The sequence below is a fragment of the Sminthopsis crassicaudata genome, chromosome 5 (genome assembly GCF_048593235.1).
Source record: "Sminthopsis crassicaudata isolate SCR6 chromosome 5, ASM4859323v1, whole genome shotgun sequence".
NCBI classification, from domain to species: Eukaryota; Metazoa; Chordata; class Mammalia; order Dasyuromorphia; family Dasyuridae; genus Sminthopsis; species Sminthopsis crassicaudata.
Window position 1 is genome coordinate 146801648 of NC_133621.1, and position 21944 is coordinate 146823591.

Below are 21944 nucleotides of genomic sequence, written 5' to 3' on the forward strand. Positions count from 1 at the left end.
CTGGCAGCATGCATAATTGAAAGTAATTCCAGCCTTATCAAGTGGACCTAATCAAATATGGCATCAGATTTTTTTCATTTTTAATTCAGCTTACTGAGAGAGAAACTTAGAATAAAAGATCACACACCAACGCAAAACTGCTTTTCTTTCTGTCTAGTATTCTATTCCTAACATTTCAACATTCTTATTTTCATCTCCTTTTGGAGGGAATATCTCTAATCTTCTTCTGAGGCTTCACTTTTTAAATTCACTTTTTAATTTTTAAATTAAATTCACTTTTTAAATTCACTTTTAAATTCTGAGGCTTCACTTAATTTAAATAAACCCTACTCTTTCTCCCCTAGAGTTTCTTATAAATATCCTGTTTAATATCTAACAATTTTCCACCTTCCCCTGGTCCCAGACCACCATAATATTTACTCAACCCTAGATTCCAAATGACTTCCTGACATCCTCTCTAAAGCGACTATTTATAGGAATGTCTTTGCTTCCCTCTATTTTCCTGGTGCCTTTAAATTTCTCTTCCTCCCCATCTTATTTGTCTGAGACATCAGACCCCCACAGATGCCCCAACCACCAAAGGCAGTTGGATGGTCCACCTTCTTGCCCTAGGCCTGTGCACAGAGTTGTCTGGTTGTAGCAGTACCTACTTTCTTTTTCTCTTCCTCATTTTCTGGATTCATCAGTAGTCTTACTCACCAACATGGTCCTAGAATCTCAAACTCTCCATGAGTTTCTCCACCCATAACTGATCCATGAGACAGCTGAAATCAATGGAACAGAACTCATCTTTTCCTCCTTAAGCAGCAGCCACCTCGCACTCAGGATGTCCAGATCCTAGGCAGAGCCCCCAGTCTGTAAGGAAAAAAAAATATCTTACCAAGAACACCCTGATGAATACTGGAAAGATTTTATTTTACATTTTGCAAGAATGGGTCTAAATTCCATAGAATAGGAACAGATCTAACAGAGGCCAGATCAAGATTCTTTCACCTCTATTCCTCCCATCAGCATCCTGATCCTTCCAGCATTCAAAATCCTTTCAGATCACAATTCCCCCCTAAAAGGTAATAGTATTCCCAATTTTAAGCAAAATGTGACCAGCAGCACTTCTTTTGTTCTCTGAGCTCAAAGTGTTGGTTATGTCTCCGCTTTCCCAATCCTTCCTTGTCCAAGAAGCTACCTTCTCTCCTTCCTTGGCTGAAACCCTAGCCCATTCTCTGGGGTATTTACCCTTTCTCAAACATATCTATGGAAACAAAACAGCTATGATTGGAAAACCCCATTTCTCATACACTCAAGTGTCAATTTCTGAGTATTTCCTAATATCCTAAAGGATATCAAGATGCCCTCCCCTGCCTATGTAACTAGTGTATGTGTGTGAGAGATATATATATACTATTGTGCTTTTGGTTTTCATTTCTAAATTCAGAAGCAGCAAAGACAGGGAAGTCTATGTTATAGAGAATCTTTGACTTTTTCCCATTTTGTGAACTCTGATATTTTACTTAAATTAAAAAAAAAAAAAAAAAAAAAAAAAAAAGTTTTTCCCCAAGATTTCATGGGATTAAAATGACCATAGAATTCATCTCATAGAAAACCTCCTGGTGATAAACTTCTGTCCTTGGCTAAACTGGTCCCCAAACAAAAAATTAGATCCTTCCCTATAATTATACTCACAGCTTTTCTTCTTGATGAGAGTGAAAGAGGAAAGTAAAAAATCTGGCTTGAAGCCTAACATTAAAAATATTAAGATCTTGGCCACTGGTACCATTGCTTCTTGTCAAATAGAGGGAGAAGATTTTTTTTAATTGTTAAAGTTTTTTTTATTTTCAAAACATACATGGATAATTTGACAACATTGACCCTCAAATAGCCTTGTGTTTCAGATTTTCTCCTCCTACTTCACTCCCTCTCCCCTAGATGGCAAGCAATTAAATATATGTTAAACATAATAAAATATATGTTAAATCCAATATGTATAAACATGTTTATATAATTCTCTTGATGCAAAAGAAAAACTAGATCAAAAAAAAGAAAGTAAATTAGTAAGAAAACAAAATGCAAGTGAATAACAACAAAAAAAAGAATAAAAATGTTATGTTGTGATCCACACTCAATTCCCACAGTTATCTTTCTAGGTGTAGATGGCTCTCTTCATCATAAGATCATTAAAACTGGCCTGAATCATCTGGCTGTTGAAAAGAGCCATGTTCACCAGAACTGATCATCATATAGTCATCTTGTTGCCGTGTACAATGAGCTTTTGGTTCTGTTCATTTCACTCAATGATCAGTTTATGTAAGTCTCTCCAGGCCTTTCTGAAGTCATCCTGTTGGTCATTTCTTACAGAACAATAATATTCCATAATATTCACATACCACAATTTATTCAGCCATTCTCCAATTGACAGGCATCCACTCAGTTTCCAGTTTCTGGCCACTACAAAGAGGGCTGCCACAAACATTCTTGCACATACAGGTCCCTTTCCCTTCTTTAAGATCTCTTTGGGATATAAGCCCAGTAGAAACACTGCTGGGTCAAAGGGTATGCACAGTTTGATAACTTTTTGAGCATAGTTCCAAATTGCTCTCCACAATGGTTGGATCCATTCACAATTTCACCAACAATGTATTAGTGTCCCAGTTTTCCCACATCTGCTCTAAAATTGATCATTATCTTTTCCTGTCATGTTAGCCAATCTGAGAAGTGTGTAGTGGTATCCCAGAGTTGTCTTAAATTTGCATTTCTCTGATCAATAGTGATTTGGAGATCCTTTTCATATGATTAGAAATGGTTTCAATTTCTTCAACTTAAAATTGTTCATATCCTTTGACCATTTATCAATTGGAGAATGGCTTGAATTCTTATAAATTTGAGTCAGTACTCTATATATTTTAGAAATGAGGTCTTTTTCAGAACCTTTAACTATAAAAATGTTTTCCCAGTTTATTTCTAATCATGTCTGCATTAGTTTTGTTTGTACAAAAGCTTTTTAACTTAAAATAATCAAAATTAACTATGTGGTGTTCAATTATGAGTTCTAGCTCTTCTTTGGACACAGATTCCTTCCTTCTCCACACATCTGAGAGGTCAACTATCCTATGCTCTTCTAATTTGTTTATAATATCACTCTTTATGTCTAAATCATGAACCCATTTAGATCTTATCTTGGTATGTGGTAGGTATGGGTCGAGTCCTAATCTTTTCCATACTAGTTCCCAATTTTCCCAGCAGTTTTTGTCAAATAGTGAATTCTTATCCCAAAAGTTGGGGTCTTTATAGCGTCAAACACTAGATTGCTATAATTATTAACTATTTTTGTGCTGTGATCTGCCCTATTCCACTGATCAACTTCTCTATTTCTTAGCCAGTACCAAATGGTTTTGATGACCACTGCTTTATAATATAGTTTTAGGTTTGGCACAGCTACACCACCTTCATTAGCATTTTTTTCATTAATTCCCTTGAAATTCTTGACTTATCATCTGGAAAGATGAACTGTTATTTTTCTAGATCTGTAAAATAATTTCTTGGGAGTCTGATTGGTATAGCACTAAACAAGTAGATTAATTTTGGTAGTATTGTAATTTTTATTATATTCACTCGGCCTACCCATAGGCACTTGATATTTTTGCAACTGGTTAGATCTGACTTTATTTGTGTGGAAAGTGTTCTGTAATTGTATTCATATAGTTCTTGACTTTCTTTTGGTAGACAGACTCCCAAATATTTTATACTATGGCCAGTTATTTTAAATGGAATTTCTTTTTGCATTTCTTGCTGCTGGATTTTGTTGGTAATAAATACAAATGCTAATTATTTATGTGTATTTGTTTTGTGTCCTGCAACTTTTCTAAAGTTGTGAATTATTTCTAGTAGGTTTTTAGTTGATTCTCTAGAATTCTTTAAGTATACCATCATATCATCTGCAAAGAGTGATAATTTGGTTTCCTCATTACCTACTCTAATTCCTTTAATCTCTTTTTTTTTCTCTTATTGCCAAGGCTAGCATTTCTAATACAATATTGAATAATAATGGTAGTAGTGGGCAGCTTAGTTTCACTCCTGATCTTATTGAGAATAGCTCTAGTTTGTGCCCATTACATCTGATGCTTGTTGATGGTTTTAAATAGATACTACTGATCATTTTAAGGAAAAGACTATTTATTCCTATACTCTCTAGTATTTTTAATAGGAATGGGTTTTGGATTTTATCAAATGCTTTTTCTGCATCTGTTGAGATAATCATGTGATTTTTTTGTTTGGCTATTGATGTAGTTGAATAGTTTTTCTAATATTGAACCAACCCTGCACTCTTGGTAGAAATCCACCTTGGTCATAGTATATTATCCTGGGGGGGGTTACTTTCTGTAATCTCATTGCTAATATTTTAAGATTTTTGCATCAATATTCATTAGGGAAATTGGTCTATAATTTTCTCTCTTTTGAGCCTACCTGGTTTAGCTATCAGCACCATATCTGAGTCATAAAAGGAATTTGGTAGCACACCTTTTCCTGTTTTTTCAAATAGTTTATATAGTATTGGAATTAATTGTTCTTTAAATTAAAGCACTGTCAGATTTGTAATTTTGGACTCAAATATAACTCTGAATGACAATTGCAATCATAAAATAAAAGATGTTTACTTCTTAGAAGGAAAGCTGTGGATGCATACTAAAAAAACAGAGATATCACCTTTCTGACAAAGACCTGTGTAGTCAAAACTACTATTTTTGTAGCAGAAAGGTAGACAGGGAGATTGGATCCAAATCAGTTGCAACTGATCAGTAATGAACAGAATGAGCTACACTCAGTGAAAGAACATCAGGAAATGAGTATGGCCCACAACATAGCATTTACACTCTTACTGTTTTTGTTTGCTTGCATTTTTGGGTTTTTTCCCCAAGATATTTTTACCTTCTTTCTAAATCCGATCTTTCTTGTGCAACACAATAACTGTATAAATATGTATACATATATTATATTTAACATATGCTTAACATATTTAACATGTATGGGACTACCTGCCATTTAGGAGAGGGGGTGGGGGGAAGGAGAGGAAAAGTTGGAACAGAAGTTTTTACAATGGTCAATGTTGAAAATTACCCATGCATATGTTTTTTCAATAAAAAAGTATAATAAGAAAAAATAAAATAAGAAGAGTTTTATGCACAAAATTTGTAAGGTATTTACTTAAGATTAAATAGTGAATTCTTATTAGAAATTATCAAACTGAGGGAGTAGAAGGTGTATAATGCTGGAGAGACTCAAATTATTTCTCCAAAAGAAAAGTTTCTTAGGTTTGAAATATACAGATATACAACTCAATGACTTCAATGGTAGCAGACACCTTGTCTTCCTTTCTAGGCAAAAATAATATCCACTATTGTGGTTAGACTAGATGATCTCAAAAATGCCTTTGAATCCCAAATTGCTGTAATTCTCTGATTATATTTTCTCTTGTTACCACTGGGAGTTTCATATAATTATAAATGAGTTTCACTGCTTATATACTGAGGCCAACTCTCAACTACTTCAGTGACCAAAATATAATTCCATCTTGCTTATTTTTTTTAATTTGAAAATTGTATAATTTGTAGACATTTATTAATATACCTATCTTTATATTTCAGCAAAGAGTTACCAACATCATTAAAGAAATCAAATCGAAGGATGTTGAACTCAGCATATATAAGAAGAAAAGACGTGAACTTCATCGAAGGTAAAAGAATCTCATGAACTTAAATGTATGTGTATCTCTGTATGTATGTGTGTGTGTTTGTGATTTCAGCAAACAGTCCCCCAAATACTATGTATTTTTACAGACTAAAGGAGTTTTCCAAAGTGTATGACACTGTCCGAAATGAAAGGAACAAATTTGTGAACTTACTTCACAATACTCAACAGAGAGTCTATGAAATAAAGGAAAAGCTCAAAATGGCAATCAATGAAATGGAAATTTTAAGAAACAGCTCAGCCATTCAGGATAGGTGAGTGTTGAAACAGCTACTTCTAAGGCAACAACACCAGAACTTCTTGTTTATTAGAACTCTAGTGAATCATAAATATTTTAGAATGGAAAGGGAGCTTAAAAAAAAAATCTACTCTTCTAGATCTTTTGTTAATATTTTGCTAACTCTAAAAAAGAAATCCCTTGGTAGTTTGATTGGCATAACACCAATCATGTAAATTAACATAGGTCATACCTTCATTTTATTTATAGTGGTATCACCTACCCAGGAGCAATTGAATATCCTTCCAATTATGTAAGTCATAGTGTTTTCTTATTGCTTCATAATTATACTTTTATGTCTTGAGTATGTTTTGGGAGATTGGCTCAGATATTTCATGTATTTTCTAATTAATTTGAATGAAGTATCTCATTTTACTTTTTTCCCTAGATTTTGTTCTCACTATATTGAAATGCTATTTGTTGCAGCTTTATTTTGTATTCTGCTATTTCACTGAAGCTACGATAGTCTGGTTTTTCAGCTGATTGTCCAGAATTTTCTAAATAGTAATGCCAGCACTCATGTTTTCTTTGCCAATTTATTCGCCTTTGTTTTCTTTACCAATTTATTTGCTTTTCATCTCTTTCTCCTGTCTTTCTGTTATTATGATCAGATCTATGACTGTGTTGGAAAGGGGACATTATTGTGTATTTTCATTTCCCCATTGCCTATGATGCTATCTTTTGGTTTTAGAGATATACTTTCATATTGGGGAGGAAAAAAAATGTCCTTTTATATACCTCTGTTTCATAGGATTATTAGAATATATTAGTGTTTTACTTTGTAAAAAAAAAATCATCTACTTCAGTACATCTGTTTTTACAGTAATGATGTAACAATCCCAAAATATTTGTTAATGTTGCTCGTAGAACTATTTAAAAAAGAATATGAGAAATTAAAATAAAATTGTCAATATCAGAAGGTGCTTTCAGTCACCTAATTGAGAAAAAAAGGTTGAATAGGTGACATTTGTATTCATCATAAAATTTAAAGTAAGAAGATGGGTCATGGATATAATCTAGATTGATCCCTCATTTTATAGATGGATAACATGAGGTAGGGAGAGTTTGATGATTTGCTCAAGGTCACTTTGTTAGGTTCTTACTAAGTGCTAATGAGATAATGAGATATTAGGTTCTTACTAAGTGCTAAATCGGTACTTGACAATTCTCTAGTTCCTGCCTTTACTGGGGAGGAGGTTGCATGCTTAGGAGAAGCAAGTTCATTGGTTGAAGTAATTTTTCCCAGAAGCCCTTGCAATATCCCACGCCCATTCTCTGGGAGGATAAAGAAGGCAGCTCTGGAGGAAGAGTCAGTCTCTGCTCTAGACCAGACTTGAGGCAGCTCTCTGCAGGAAGGGAAATCACTTCTCTGGACCAGAGTTAACAGCAACTGTCTGGAGACAACGGTTCTCTACAGGAAGAAGAATCTGTCAGAGATTTGAGTTGACACAGCAGATCTCCTCCCAGAGAGCAATTGGCAGCTTCTGGAGACAACAGCACGTTACATCACATAACTTTATAAACAGTAAAACTAAGATTCAAACTCACACCCTTTTCATGTGATAATGCCTTTAGGAATGATGTAGTAGCAATCCCAGGGCTACCTAGTCTTAAGAATGCTGTAGTTAGGAATTATGTATTTCTTGTCTTAGGCTATCTTGCCTCAGTTTACCATGTAAATTCAGGATTCTGAGTCCAACATATTGCTGGTTGACAACCTGCTGGCCATCAATCCCAAGATGCTTGGAACTAATGAACATCAATAATATGGTGCCTAAAGTTAACACAGGCACACCACATAACTGGGTGCTTGCCACTTGACTTAGTAATAATTCAGGTCTAAAAAACACACCTCTAGAGGGTATCCCCTTCCTCCCCCTCCTTTCTTCCTTCTCCTTTCTTCCTTCCCTACACACACACAGCTATACCCAGAGAATTATGAGTAGGACATCTATACCCAAAGAAAGAACCTGAACACTTTTCAGTTCCACCATAAAATTAGCGTAACAGTGACATCATTTTAAAGGCTGTGAGAATGTGAGGTTATTCAATTTTTGTACAATTTCACAAGATGAAACTTCACTTTTCCGTAAAATTTCCTTACTAAACCTTTAAAATAGTAAACTGCTTTGCCCTGATGACAATATATGATCAGTCTACTTACTTCAGAAAATTATCAGCTAGCAAAATGAAAGTTTAAGTTTATTCTTTGTCCCATTGTTAATTATTTTTAAAGAAAATTACAAAATTCTCTGCTGAAACGGTGCAACAACCTTACAATCAAAGAGAGCTTGGAAAATGATGTGTGCAAAGTTATAAAGATACTTCAAGAAAGGAGAGAGAAAAGAGAAGAACAATTAAACAATATTGACAGACTTGCCAATGTGGTCACATCCATTGAGGAAGAGATGGTACAGCTCCGGAAAAAATATGAGAAAGCAGTTCAGAGCCGAAATGAGAGGTAAAAGAGAACCACGGTTATGAGAACAAAGTACTACGGGGTTTTCAGTTTTGCTACCTGAAGTTAACTTGGGGCACTGCCACATTTTTAATCTCAGTGTCATTTGGCATTTTTGGTGCTAGGCTGATCGAATATAAAAAAGAACAGGCTACCTTGGTTAAATGCTGTTTTGAGGTGGAGACAGGTTGGTGGGGAGAGACATAGATGGATGTTTGAGAATATTTTCCAGGGCTTTTACTAAGAATTCCTTGATGTTAATTCAATCCATTAAACATTTATTAAATGCCTAGCAGGGTGCTAAGCATTGGGGATACAAAAAGAGAGAGACAAGAGATAGTGTTTGCCATCGATTCTATAAACTGTTGAGCATCACCTTGATTCTGCACCACTTTTGTGGCAATTTGTGGACTTTCTGTGAAAATTATTGAGAGATTCTCTCATCACCTGTTCTCTGGAAGAAAGCAGGTCCTTTAAGCAGCTTTTTAAATATTTTTAATTCTATTAAACATAAGGACAAAATTTTAGCAGCTTTAGAAACACTAAATATAGGAGTATAGAATTGCTTTTTTTTTTTTTTTTTTTTTGGCTGGGGGGAGGAGTGGTGTGAGAGATGGGAGGAACTGAACTGATGATTTCATTAATGAAGGAACTCCCAGTGTGAAAGTATCCTTCATTGGTGCTAATATGTAATTCCTAGACTTAAAGGTCAAATGACTTGCCATGAAGCTTATAGGCATCAGCAGGAAAACTTAAACCCAAGATTTCCTTCCTTCAATTCACTCTATTGCAGCACCTCATTGGAGTGGCTTCTTAACTGAAAAAACCAAGAACCTGACATGTGACTTTGTAATATTCTGTAATAATAACCTAGATTCAGATCACCTACAGCAACAATCTATTGCATCGCCACCACGTATGAGACCCTGAGGTGGGCACTTGGGAAGTAATGTTCCCTGAGCTCAGATGTCATGAAAAAACTTGATGAGCATCAAAGTGCACTGGGAACATGGGGAGCGGGGGCAGGAGAAAGATGGGAAGGAGGAGCATTGACAACATGGGGCTGGCTAAAAGGAAAGAGATTATGAAAAGTAATTTTGCAAGCATTAAAAACAATTGCTTTGAGAATAGGAAAAATGAATTGAAAGTATGAAAAGAGAGGGCAGTGATATAATAAAAATATTCATCAAAGAACATGAAATTTAAAAGATTTTCACAATTCAAAGGTACTAAAAATAATTTTTTTGGGAAAACAGGCCTCTTTCTTCCTCTTCCCAGAGGTGCAAATAAAAATATAAATGCATGAATGACTACATAAGTAAATAAATGGACAGAGATAGAGACACACAGAGACACATCCCAATCTGCAGTCCTACTCCTTTCTTCTAATCCCTTAATCAGATGCCAGTGTCTCCTGGAAGTAAACCAATCTCAATTTCTGTTTAAGGTCCCTGATAGCTAATTCACAAGTAATCTTACTACCTCTATAACACAAAATTTTGAATTTGCCCATAGTGGTGTTATATTGATTGAACGGGAGGAAGAGGTATGCATTTTCTATGAGAAAATAAACATTCAAGACATGATGAAGAGAAATGGAGATATTGAGTTACAAATATTAGAAGAAAAACTCAGATTTCTGAAGCTGAAAATTGCTGAGAGGCAAAGAAAGATTTATGTGTACCGGAAAATGTTGCCACTGAAGAGAACTTTGGACAAGGAAATAGCAGTCCTGCAGATTCAGGTAGGAAAGACTTGAACTGAGATGTTGTTAGAAATGAGTAGTTTTGTTGGGGGGGGGGGGTTCCTCTTTACTAATGTTTTAAGTTGTATTGCTGTGTATTGAAAGTACATGAGGTTGTATTTTGTGACTTATATGCTGAGAGAGAGATGGGGAGGAGACAGACAGGGAGAGAGACAGGAGGAGAGAGTCAGGGAGAAAGCACTTCTGGTTTTTCAGCAGGGCAACATCTCTGGCCTTGGTAATAACATAAGTTTTGCTTTTAGTTGTTTAAAAAATAAATTTTCTTGATGCTTTGTATTTTTACATCCCAGTTGTTTGTTTTGTTTCATTTTATTTTCCTCCTCAATCTTAATTCCTCCCCTCCATCTGAATCCATCTTTCTTAAAAAAAAAAAAAAAAAAAAATTTCCACAATTATTCTCATTTTATTTCCTTTCCTGGATAAATTTCTATTGATTATACACACACATACAGAGAGAGAGAGAGAGAGAGAGAGAGAGAGAGAGAGAGAGAGAGAGAGAGAGAGAGAGAGAGATGATTTCCTTATACTTTATTTCTTATTGCACAGTACTATTTTTATTCATCCCAATTTATTCAGCCTTTCCCCAGTTGGGTCCCTACTTTATTTCTAATTCATTAATACCACAAAAAAGTACTTCCTCTGAATTTTTAGAATATATTCTGTACCTGTATTTCTGTCTTCAATTTTCTTGTGGTATATAACCCAATGATAAAAATACTGATCAAAGAGTATGAAAAGTTCAGTGAGTTTGCTTGAATAATTCCAAACTATTTTCCAAAACAGTTGGGGCCCCACAGCTTTAATCAACACTGTTAGCATTCCTATCCCCCCTACTCCAATATTGACTTTTTCCTTTTTTTTTTTTTTTTTTTTTTTCAAATAGGTAGGGTGTAATGTAAAACTCTAGAGTTATTTTATTTTCTATTTCCCTTATTCTCCATTTTCAGACCATTTTCTGACATGTCTTTTGAAAGCTTTGCTCATATTCTTTTTAGCACTTATCTCTTGAGAAATATCTCTTGATCATTTGTCAATTGTCCATACATCTATCTTTATATCAGATTTCTGTGATATTGAAAGCAAAGATTTTTTTCTTCTCATTCAACCATTTTATTTTTAGGAAAGAGCACTGTTGAAGATATTTCAGAGTTAAATGTTTCTAAAACTGTTCTATGATTGGTAAAAATGCAAAAGTTTTCCTAACATATATTTAATCATGCCATAACTTTTTTTTCTTCTGTAGATTTAATTACTGTAGCCAAAGAATCTTGTTTATTTCTGATTTCTGCTGTTCTTAGCAAAGAACTTAGGTGGTAGTTCTTTTGATATTAAGCTTGCTATCCTTTGAAGCTAGAACTTTGTTTATAATTCACTTTTTATTTACCTATAATCACAGCCACTGGTAACACCAGGTGAAGAGGCCTTTACCCCAGGGAGCCAAAATCAAGAGGAACATTCTTGCTACCACACCTCACTTTGGATCCTCTGCCAGTCCACACAGCAGTCACCTCCAAGTCACCCCACCAAGATCCTATCATTATGATGCCATACTCCCAGGACCCACCCTTCCTCCACCCCAATGGGGGCAAGGATTAAACTCCCGGTGGGATGGGTCACTCCTCCTGGTGGGACTCTGCCCTGGTCAGACTGTCTGCTACATCACCCCTTTCACCATGACCTCTCACTAGCCACCCCCAACTATTCTTGCTTCAAGCATAAAATTTCTTTCCCATCATTTTATAGCCTAGCCTTACACAGTCTTCTTTAAATATACTGCCTTTACGTTACCTATTTCTTCTGCCTGAATGCACTTGTTGGGGTTTAGAACTAAAGTTCAAAATATTGTTGGGCTTCTAGGCTGGTGTCATGAGGTTTCTCAAAACAGTTTGTAGCCTTAGACCATCTCCAGTTCAAGAGGCAAAGATTTTATTACTATGCTGTTAGCAGTGGGCAAAGTTCTAAGAGAGAAAGCAGAGAAGGAGTAGGAAACTCTATTTATTGAAATTAAAAGTTTTCTGGTTTTTTGTTTTTGTGTTTTTTTGTTTTTTTTTTAAGATTAGGTACTAAGGTTATTTAGTTTCACAAAAAGCCTTTGATTTGTAATTTTATGAAGGCTACTGATATACTAATAGCTCAATTCCAGGATATTCTACTGATATACTAATTTTATGGTTTAGAGATCAATCAGGATTAGAGCTAGTCATCTTCCCAGCAAAATCATCATTACCTTTAGCTAGACATCTTTCTTCCAGAGCCAGCAACTGAATTCATAAATAAACCAAGCATTCTTTTGTAAACTAATGCAGTATTTCTAAAGCAGACATCTTGGAGTCAAAAAGTACATATATACTTGAGACAATATAAATGATAGAGACAACTTGGAGTCATGGTATCTGAAGGGTTCCCTTCCCAACCTCAACAAACACAGCTGGGAAGTATTTTTGTTCACTGTTAGTTTATATCAACTTCTTCATAAAGAAAATAGATCAGTTGGTTATGCAATCTAATTTTTAATTCCACTATCTCATAGTATGAACAAGTAGTAATTCTTAGCATTCTTTTTGTTGTTTTTAAAACTGACACCTTTGCTTTTGACCCTATCACTCCATTATAGTTTGTTCTTGCTTTCTGACATTAGTTATAGTGCAACATTCTCTATCTTGGGAGGACTTGCTTGAAGGGAACTTATGACTCATAGCTATAGAATACTCTCTTTGGGCAAAGATCTCTGTGCCCTTTTTGTATTTGAAATTATTCATTGTCTATTTATAAAATCCAGTGACAGATGTTTCAAATATAAGTTGCTCAAAAACCAGAGATTGCTTCTTAATGTCTTCATTTGATAGGCAGTTAGGCACATTAGAGTTGGTTCGAAAGTCATTGTTTGGTTAATATCTTAGAGAAAATTCATTGAGATCTCTAAGAAAGTCAGAGTTTATTTCTTTGAGAATAAGTCACACAATTTCCTACATGAAAATGATACTATTAACTCACTAGCATCATGATTATATTTTGAGTTGTTCCTAAGAGTTAACTATGGATTTAATGAGGGTAGAGAAAAATCCCAGATTTTTGATGGTTGGGCTGATTCTTGATAGGAGACACTACGCCTGAATTTTATTGCCCAAGCTACTCCTTGTGGCAGAGGGAAGGAGCACCAATTATCTTGACCATGTGATCTTAATTGGGCCTTTCATTACCTTTATGAACCTTTATTAAAATCTCAATCCAGGTAGATACCCCTGATTTCATACTTAGCAAAATCTCTGTATTAACAAAACCATCATAATTCTAGGGTTACTCTACCCAATCAGAAAGCCAAGTTATGGTATCAATCCTGAGGTTATTATTCCCTATAAAAGAACCTTCTCCTACTGTAAGCCCCTCCCACTCCTCTAAAATTCTTTTTTTTTTTTTTTTTGGATTGGGAGGGTGGGGTGTTAGCCTGCCAGAGGCATCTAGGATTCATTAGGAACTTGACACATTTTAATAGCATCTTCCTCCTAAAAGACATCTCTCCTTGCTTAATTGTAAGTTCTAAACTTAGCTTTTATCTTTTTCATTATCTGATTAAAAAAAAAAAAAAAACAACATATGGATTTAGCCCATTGTTAGCAGCATAATAAAATCTTTGCTTCTTGCTTTAGAGGTGGTCTACACTTGATGAGGTTTAGAATTAGGGTAACTAAATGAAATTAGGGTTTAATTGAGGTCTAATGGCAGGTTCAGGGTACAGGGAGTCAAACAGAGCTCCCCTGCAACCCCCTTGAATTCAGCGCAAGAATACAGAGTTAAATGAGGTCTAGTGGCAGACCTGAAAACCTAGATTGATAAAGGAGATTTATTATGGGGTTTGGAAGTAAAGTTAAAGTCTAGTTAGTAAAAGGTGAAGGTAGAGATAAAAGGGCACCGGAAATAGGATTCCAGTGGACAGAGATCCTTGGCAGCCAGGCTTAAGCTGCCATGTTAGGAACCTCTGCAAAGAGAGAGCTCCAGTTTGGCTCTTTTATTATGAGAGATTTAGCTAAAGGAGCCTGTGGGTGGTGTCCCAAATTGGCTCAGATCTGGGGGGGGAGGGGGGGAGCTGGAACAAGCCCAGACCTCCTATTGGAATTCAAAAGGGTGCTTTTGACAGGATTTGTGAATCAAAGGTCCTAGCTTCTTGAATTGATAAAGCATCAGCTAGGAGGGGCTGGGAATCAGAAAGGAATAAATCCATCTGAAAGGACTAGTTTCTTAAAGGGAGCACAACCCACAATCACACTTACAAATTCTTTTGAGACATGTTGCAATACCAGCTGTAACTCTAACATATTTTTGGGTTCAACATTCCCTCACCCAACATTTGGTGACAAACCCCATCAGATTTTTGCTGAGCCAACAGAATATACTCTCTTACCCATGTGGTGATGATATTTTCAAATTGATTAGATATGGTTATAAAACAGAATTTTTAACTACATAAATCAAACTGGATTATATGGGAATATTTCAAAGTTTACCCAAGCTTCATTTGATTCAGTATTCAAGGCAGAGCCAAGATGGCCATGTAAAAGGCAGGGACTTTCCTAGCTCTCTCTTAAATCCCCCTAAATTCTTTTAATGACTCTAAACAAATCATAGAGCAGCAGAACACATAAAAAGATGGGGGAGGAACATTTTCTAGTTGAAGATAATTTAGGAGAGGTCTGTGGCACTAGAGTGGAAATCCAGCACATATACTGGTGTAGGCCACACCAGCACCGCTTCCATCTTGGCCCAGGCCCAGGCCTTGGGGGCTCTGAATCGGTGGCAGTACTGGAGGGGATAGACCTCTCAGCCCAGAGACATCAAGATGCCTTGTAAGATCAGCATGAAAGGGTTTGTCAGAAGGGTGAGAAGGCCTTGGAGTGGGCATGGGCAGGGGTGGCAGTGCCAGCTCCTGGAGGCCTTGACTCACAGGAAGTCTCTTTATTAGCACTGAGGAAGGACTCTGCTGCTTTAGCACACTAGATCTTACATGGACAATCCTCACAAATCCAGGGTCTCTAGAGGGAACTCTGAAAACAGCTGCACAAAACTCCTGAAGCTTAGGACATTACACCCTCTGAAAACAGGGACCCATTTTAACAAAGAGTTAAAAGCCAAGTAATAGACTGATGAAATGAGCAAACAACAGAAAAATATTCTGACTATGAAAGGTACTATGTTGACAAAGAAGATTAAAACACACACTCAGAAGATAAAGTCAGAGGTTATACATCCAAAGCCTAAAAATTGATCTTAGGCCATGGAAGAGCTCAAAGTGAGTTTTGAAAATCAAAAAAGAGAGGTAGAGGAAAACTGAGAAGCAAATTGAGGTTGGTGCAAAAGGAAATACAAAAATCATGAGAAGAATGCCCTAAAAAGTGAAATTGACCAAATAGGAAATATAAAAGGTCCCTTGAGAAAATAATTTCTTGAATACTAGAATTGAGTGAATGAAAGCTAATGATTTTATAAAAAACCAAGAAACATTAAAACAAAAGAATGAAAAAAAAAAGTGAAATATCTCATTGGAAAAAACAGATCTAGGAGAGATAATTTAAAAATTATTGGTCTACTTGAAACCCATGATCAGGAAAAAAAAAAAAAAAGCCTAGACATCATCTTTCAAGACATTATCAAGGAACACCATCCTGATATTCTAGATCCAGAAGGTAAAATAGAAATTAAAAGAATCCACCAATCTCTGAAAGAGATTGAAAAATGAAAACTCCCAGAAATATAGTCAAATTCCAGAACTTCCAGGCCAAAGAGAAAATATCACAAGCATCCAGAAAGAAACAATTCAAGTATAGTGGAGCCACAGGATAAAAAGATTTAACAGCTTCTACATCAAAGAATTGGAATATGATATTCCTGATAGTACTGGGGCTAGGATTACAATCAAGAATCATCTTCCCAGCAAAACTGAATATAATTCTTCAGGAGAAAAGATGGATATTCACTGAAATAGAGGACTTTCAAGTGTTTGTGATGAACCGAACAGAACTGAAGAGAAAATTTAAATTTCAAATACAAGATTCAAGAGAAGCATAAGGCGGTAATCAGAAAAGGAATATCATAAGGGATTTAACATTTATTTGTTTACATTCCTACATGAGAAGATGATACTTGTAATTCATAAAAACTTTCTCATTAGAGAGAGTTAGGAGGGTAGATAGAGCACACAGGTGTGAGTTGATTATGAAGGGATAACATCTAAAAATATACAATTAAGGGGTGAGAGAGGAATGTACTAGGAGAATGGGAAAGAGATGACAAATTATCAGCTATTAAAGAGGCAAGAAAAAGCATTTACAATGCAAGGGAAGAGGAGGAAAGGAGGAGGTAGTGGACCTTACTTTCATCAGAATTGGCTCAAAGAGGAAATAACATACATACTCAATAGGGGTATAGAAATCTATTTTACCCTGAAGGAAAGTAGGAGGGAAAGGGGTTATGGGAAGGGGCAGAGGGTGATAAAAGAGAGGGCATATTGAGGGAGGGGTTACTCAGTAGCAAAATACTTTTGAGGAGGGTCAGGGTAAAAAAAAGTATAGAATGAACAGGGTGAGTTGAATATATTAGGGGAAAAAAAAACCTTTTTGCTGACAATTATGAATTCTAGAGCAAGAAACTAAGACCTTGAAAGCACAGATGGTGTTTTCAATGCTATTTTTGAACAAAGGCAAGGATTTCAAAAGATTTTTGAAATAAACGTTCAATAAAAATTCATGGTATCTTAGAAAATAATTTGGATTTCTGGATCACAGGTAAAATACAGGAATAATGGGATCCAGGCCAGAGACAGTCATGCCAATTTAACTAAAAGTCCTTTAAGCTGAAAACTACAACAGGAAAGATACAAAATTCTTTTAGCAGTGACTGGGGTAAAGGTATAGATGACCTGATTATCAAACTGCAAATGAGAGAAAGTTATCAGAAAAAGCCATTAAAATGGAGAACAATCAGTATTCCAAACAATCTTTTTTTGTTTGGGGGTTGGTTTTTGGGGGGTTTTTTGGCTTTTTTTGTTGTTGTTGTTGTTGTTGAGGTTTTTTAAAGAGTTGAAGGAGGGAGAATGTTGAAAAAGGTATTTTTATCACAATTAGTGTTGCTGTTTGTTTCTGTTTTTATATATTATTTATTCGCATATAGTAAATGTTAAGCACCTTTCCATGACTCATCTTGTTCCACCTTCCCCTGCAAGTCTTGTCTTTTAATAATGATTTTTAAAAAGAAGAACAGTTCAGTAAACCAAACACCACCATGATTATGTTTGACAGTTTATGCAAAGAAAGAAAGAAAGTACCTTTTTCATCTTTGCTTGGAGGCCAAGCTTGGTCATTTCAATTATACAGAGTTCATTTTTGTTTTATTATCCAATTTACATGGTTATCATTGCATATGTTGATTTCTTCATTCTGATTACTTCACTTTGCCCATGTTTACTCTGCATCCCTTTTTAATTTAATCATTCAAGAAGCACTTATTAAGTAAATTCTGTGTGTTTGGGGGACCCCCAAAAATTTGATATCCGAAGGTCAAAGTTTATTGTAATTGGAATGCCAAATAAAGGGGCTAAATTCTAAAAGAAGTTAGTAAAGAATCAGGAGCAGGAAAGATAAATTTATGGGGAAAAGTTAGAGAAACCAGATGTTTGATGTCATTGATTTGCTAATTTTATGGCTTGGAGGTAGAGTTGAGGAGTGGTCTGGTACTGATTGTGTGCAGGTGTAGTTAGTGCCCATGATTCTCTGGGCAGAGGTGGGGATTTGGGGATAGGAAAAGAAAGATGGAGAGAACCTTCCAGAGGTGTTTAGTTCTGCATTTGTGTCAACTTTAAGCACCTCATTATTGTTACTCTTTAGCCTCAGAAACTCTGCTGCCCCTGACCAGACTGTTATCTGACATCCAGTAATATTTGTAGCTTAAATTGGGGCAGGATAACCTAGAGGAAGAAATATATCATTTCCAACTTTGCCATTCCCAAAGCCAGGTGGTTTCAGGGCCCTCCACCAGGAGATGCCCATATCATTAGAAATATACTGTTAAGTATTAGTGATACAAAAAATGGGAAAAGCCCTTCCCCTCACAGAGCTCAGCATTCTATTTTATAATTTTTTATAATTCATTTCTGAAGTTATTAACTGAAGTTGATTACTCAAAAAAGTATCAAAATTTTTTTTATAGAGAAGAGGATTATATGTGAAATTGTGAATCTCTTAAGGGACTGCTTTATAATTTCAAAGTAATCATAAAAGTAATCATAAATCAAATTCAACAAAAAACAATTTCAACAGATTAGAAAATTGGTTTGATTAAATTAGATGAAATTTAATAGTGAGAAATGTAAAAGACTACATAAATATTGACTCATTATAGATGACAAGAATTTGCCTTCAAGGCAACCCTGGTCTCATTAAGGCAGGAAATCCTCCTTGCTACCTGGTCCATTAGGCTTCTAGACTTGAACAGGGAACTTTGGTATCTATTCACCATCATCTGCATGTCTCAAGTCTCTTGAAGACTTTCTGCTAACAAAATAGTGCCTGTCTAAAACTCAAAAGATGGGCAGGTGCTCAGGGAGAAGGGATCATAAGCCAAACTTATCAGTCTGGATGTGGTTGTGATTCAAGCACCATCCCAGAAAATAAAGGTCATTGCAGGCAGGAAGCTGATAATAATTATCTGTATTTATAAAACTTTTAAAATGTATACAAATCATTTTAGAGACATTATCTCATTTGAAGCTCACAGCAATCTTACTAAGCAGGTACTCTATGTATGATTAGCCCTGCTTTATTGATAATAAAACTGAGATTTAGAAAGTTAAGTGCTTTGCCTTTGTCACACAATGCATAAGGATCAGAGTTGGTACTCCTACCTAGCTCTTATAATTCTAGGTCTAATTTCAAAATTCCATCTACTGTATCTCAAATATTGAACCCTAAACAGGGAGTGCTACTGAACCAGATTAAAATATAATTGGGAAATGCTTAGCAAAATACATTAAAATATAACATCAAAAAATGTTAATTTGTGGTTTTCTAAGAAGTCTGTATGCTGCTGGCATTGTATCATACTATTTGCCAAAAATAAATTATCTCTTCGCAAAAACTTCTGCCTCAGCAACTCTTGCTCTGGTTTGCTTATCCCTACTTAAAATGTTTGCTTGAAATGCACCTTTAAAAGTCTCTGATTTATTTATACTTGAATGGAAGCATAGAAATCACTGACAGACTGTCTACCTATCTTAGGATATTAGGTGGACTTGGCAATAGCAAGTACCACAGTCCTGCTCCAACTCCTACTACACCCAATAAAATAGAACTTTTACATGGATTACCTTTAAGCCTTTGAATTCCCGAAATCAATACTTCAAATAGACATTATTAGTACTTAGGAACAAGATGGAAAAAATTTTTTGTCTTGATTCTGAGTACTAACATTGTTCATAGAAACATGAAACTGGAAAATTACAAAATAAAATACTTCTACAGTAGTTATTAAATACTCTTATTTAATGAATGAAAACAGTGATCCTAAATTAAATAGGAATGGCTTTGAAATTCAGTGGCTAAATAATAAAAGCAATGAATTCATTCATTCACAATATACATCCATTACCATTGTGAGCCTTCCAATATTCATTTGCATACAAAATGAAATGTATTGTTGGACAAATTCAGCCAGAGTCTGTGTTAAGCTTTTAAATAGAAAACTTCTTCAAAATGAAACTTAATTAACTGGTTGTCCACCCTAACCAGGGTTGCCTACCTTTAAAGGCAAAGGAAAATATCTTAATTCAACTTATTTTTGACTCTTCAAATAATCATGCTAATTCCTTGCCTTATTCTATTATTTGTTCCAGTATTTAATTACAAAGCTGTATACTTAGGTGTAACATTTTAATTAAAAACAAAACAAAAAACCTTAAAGATTTATGTTGTTTTTATAAGATTTGTTTCAAAACAGATTTTAATCCTCAAGCAATCCAGTCCAAGGAATATCATGGTTGCTTCATGATAAATGCTTCATTTACTTCTACTAATAGAGGGATGTAACTTAGATTGTACTTTAGTTTAAAAGAAAATTTTGGTATATAAGAGTGGGACTAGTTCTCACTCTCTCACTCTTTGTCCCTCCCTCTTCCTCCTTCCTCCCTTCTTCCCCCTCCCTTCCTTTCTCCCCCCTCTCTCTTTCCCCTTCTCCTTGTCTCTCCTTCTCCCTCTTTCTCTCCCTCTCTCTTCCCCTTTCCCTCTTTCACTTCCCCTCTCTCTGTTCTCCCCTTCTGTCTCCCTCTCACTCACTAGTCCACTCACAAGTATTTATTAAATACTTATTGTGAGCCCAAAAAAAAGGGGAACATAGAAAAATAGAAAGCTCTTAATTTAGGTTGTTTTTTTTTTAAATTTGCTGTAACCTATAAAAGATTAAATTTACCTGCTTTTAGAAGTTAAAAAGAGAGCCAGGAATCCTGGCACAGGCACTTAATCCCAGCTCCAGGGAACCAGAGGCTGCCTCATCTCTTCAGCTCAGTAGTTCTGAGTTATAATGGATTGGTTGTGCTGATCAGGTGTCTATACTAAATTTAGCAGAGCAGCAGAAGCTCCCGAGGACCATGGGATTGCCTAAGGAAGGATGTACTAAACCAAGTTAGAGCAGGTGAAAGCTTCAGGAGGAATCAGTATATGGGATCTTAGTCAATGAGTTACTCTCCACACTGCATTTTTCTAGGCAAGATAAGGAGATCCAATTTTTTAATGTTAAAAATACAAAAGAAACAAGTTAATTCAATAAATATGGTATTTTAAAACATATTTCAATTCCCTATTATGATGAATTCGGGTCAATGAGTGGTATAATGGATAGAGAGCTGGCCTTGGAATCAGAAAGATCTGGAGGCCAACTTCTAACACATTCTGGCTGTGTGATCTCTGGGCAGGTGACCTGCACTTGGGCCGTGCTCTAAGACTTGATGGCAGAGAAGATGTTATAGTAGTTCGCAGTTTCCTTTGCCAGGTTTTTCCTGGTGAAAATCAGAGATCCAGTGTTTATAAATATGATGATTAATGAAGGAAAGGCTGGAGTAGGGAAAGGAAAGGAGGAAAAAATAGAGCAAGAGGGACAGAAAGGGAGAAGGGAAGAGATTGAAGAGGGAGCTTACTTAGTCACAAAATATAACTATAGGGATAGAAAAATACATCTACAATCAGAGAGGAGAAGAGGAGAAAGAGGAGAAAGGAAGAGAGAGGAAAGGATGAAGACAAAAAAGAGAGAAAGAAAAAGAAAAAGAAAGGGGAAGGAGAGACAGACAGATATAAAGGGGGAAAAGGGGAAAGGGAGAGGGAGAAGAAGAGGGGGGAGAGAGAGGGAGACAGAGAGGGAGAGGAGTAGAGAGAGAGAAGGAAACAGAAAGGGAAAGGGAGAGGAAGAGATAAGGATGAGGGTGAACCAGTCACTGGTTTCTTGTGGTAATTTGATACATTCCAAAGACTCCTGGACTTGGAATCAGGATATTTGATTGCAAATCCTGACGTTGATATTTATTAGCTATGTGTAATGACACCTTTCTGAACATTAGTTTCTTCTTTTATAAATCTTGCTGAGCCTCTTTTCCTTATTTATATATAACACACTCTTCTATTCCCCATTTATAGTGGTAGGTAGCTAAGTAGTTCAATGGATAAAGCACCGAG

The 21944-nt window shown here is 35.6% G+C and overlaps 1 protein-coding gene across 3 annotated transcripts in view; it reads left to right on the forward strand.

Annotated features, from left to right (window-relative positions):
- Nucleotides 1-21944, forward strand: part of CCDC146 (coiled-coil domain containing 146) — a 168612-nt gene that overhangs the window by 129705 nt on the left and 16963 nt on the right. For all 3 annotated transcript variants that reach the window (XM_074268450.1, XM_074268451.1, XM_074268453.1), the window contains exons 12-15: nt 5637-5725; nt 5829-5993; nt 8253-8477; nt 9990-10218. In XM_074268450.1, the coding sequence (XP_074124551.1) occupies nt 5637-5725; nt 5829-5993; nt 8253-8477; nt 9990-10218 (708 nt within the window). The remainder of the gene's footprint in view (nt 1-5636; nt 5726-5828; nt 5994-8252; nt 8478-9989; nt 10219-21944) is intronic.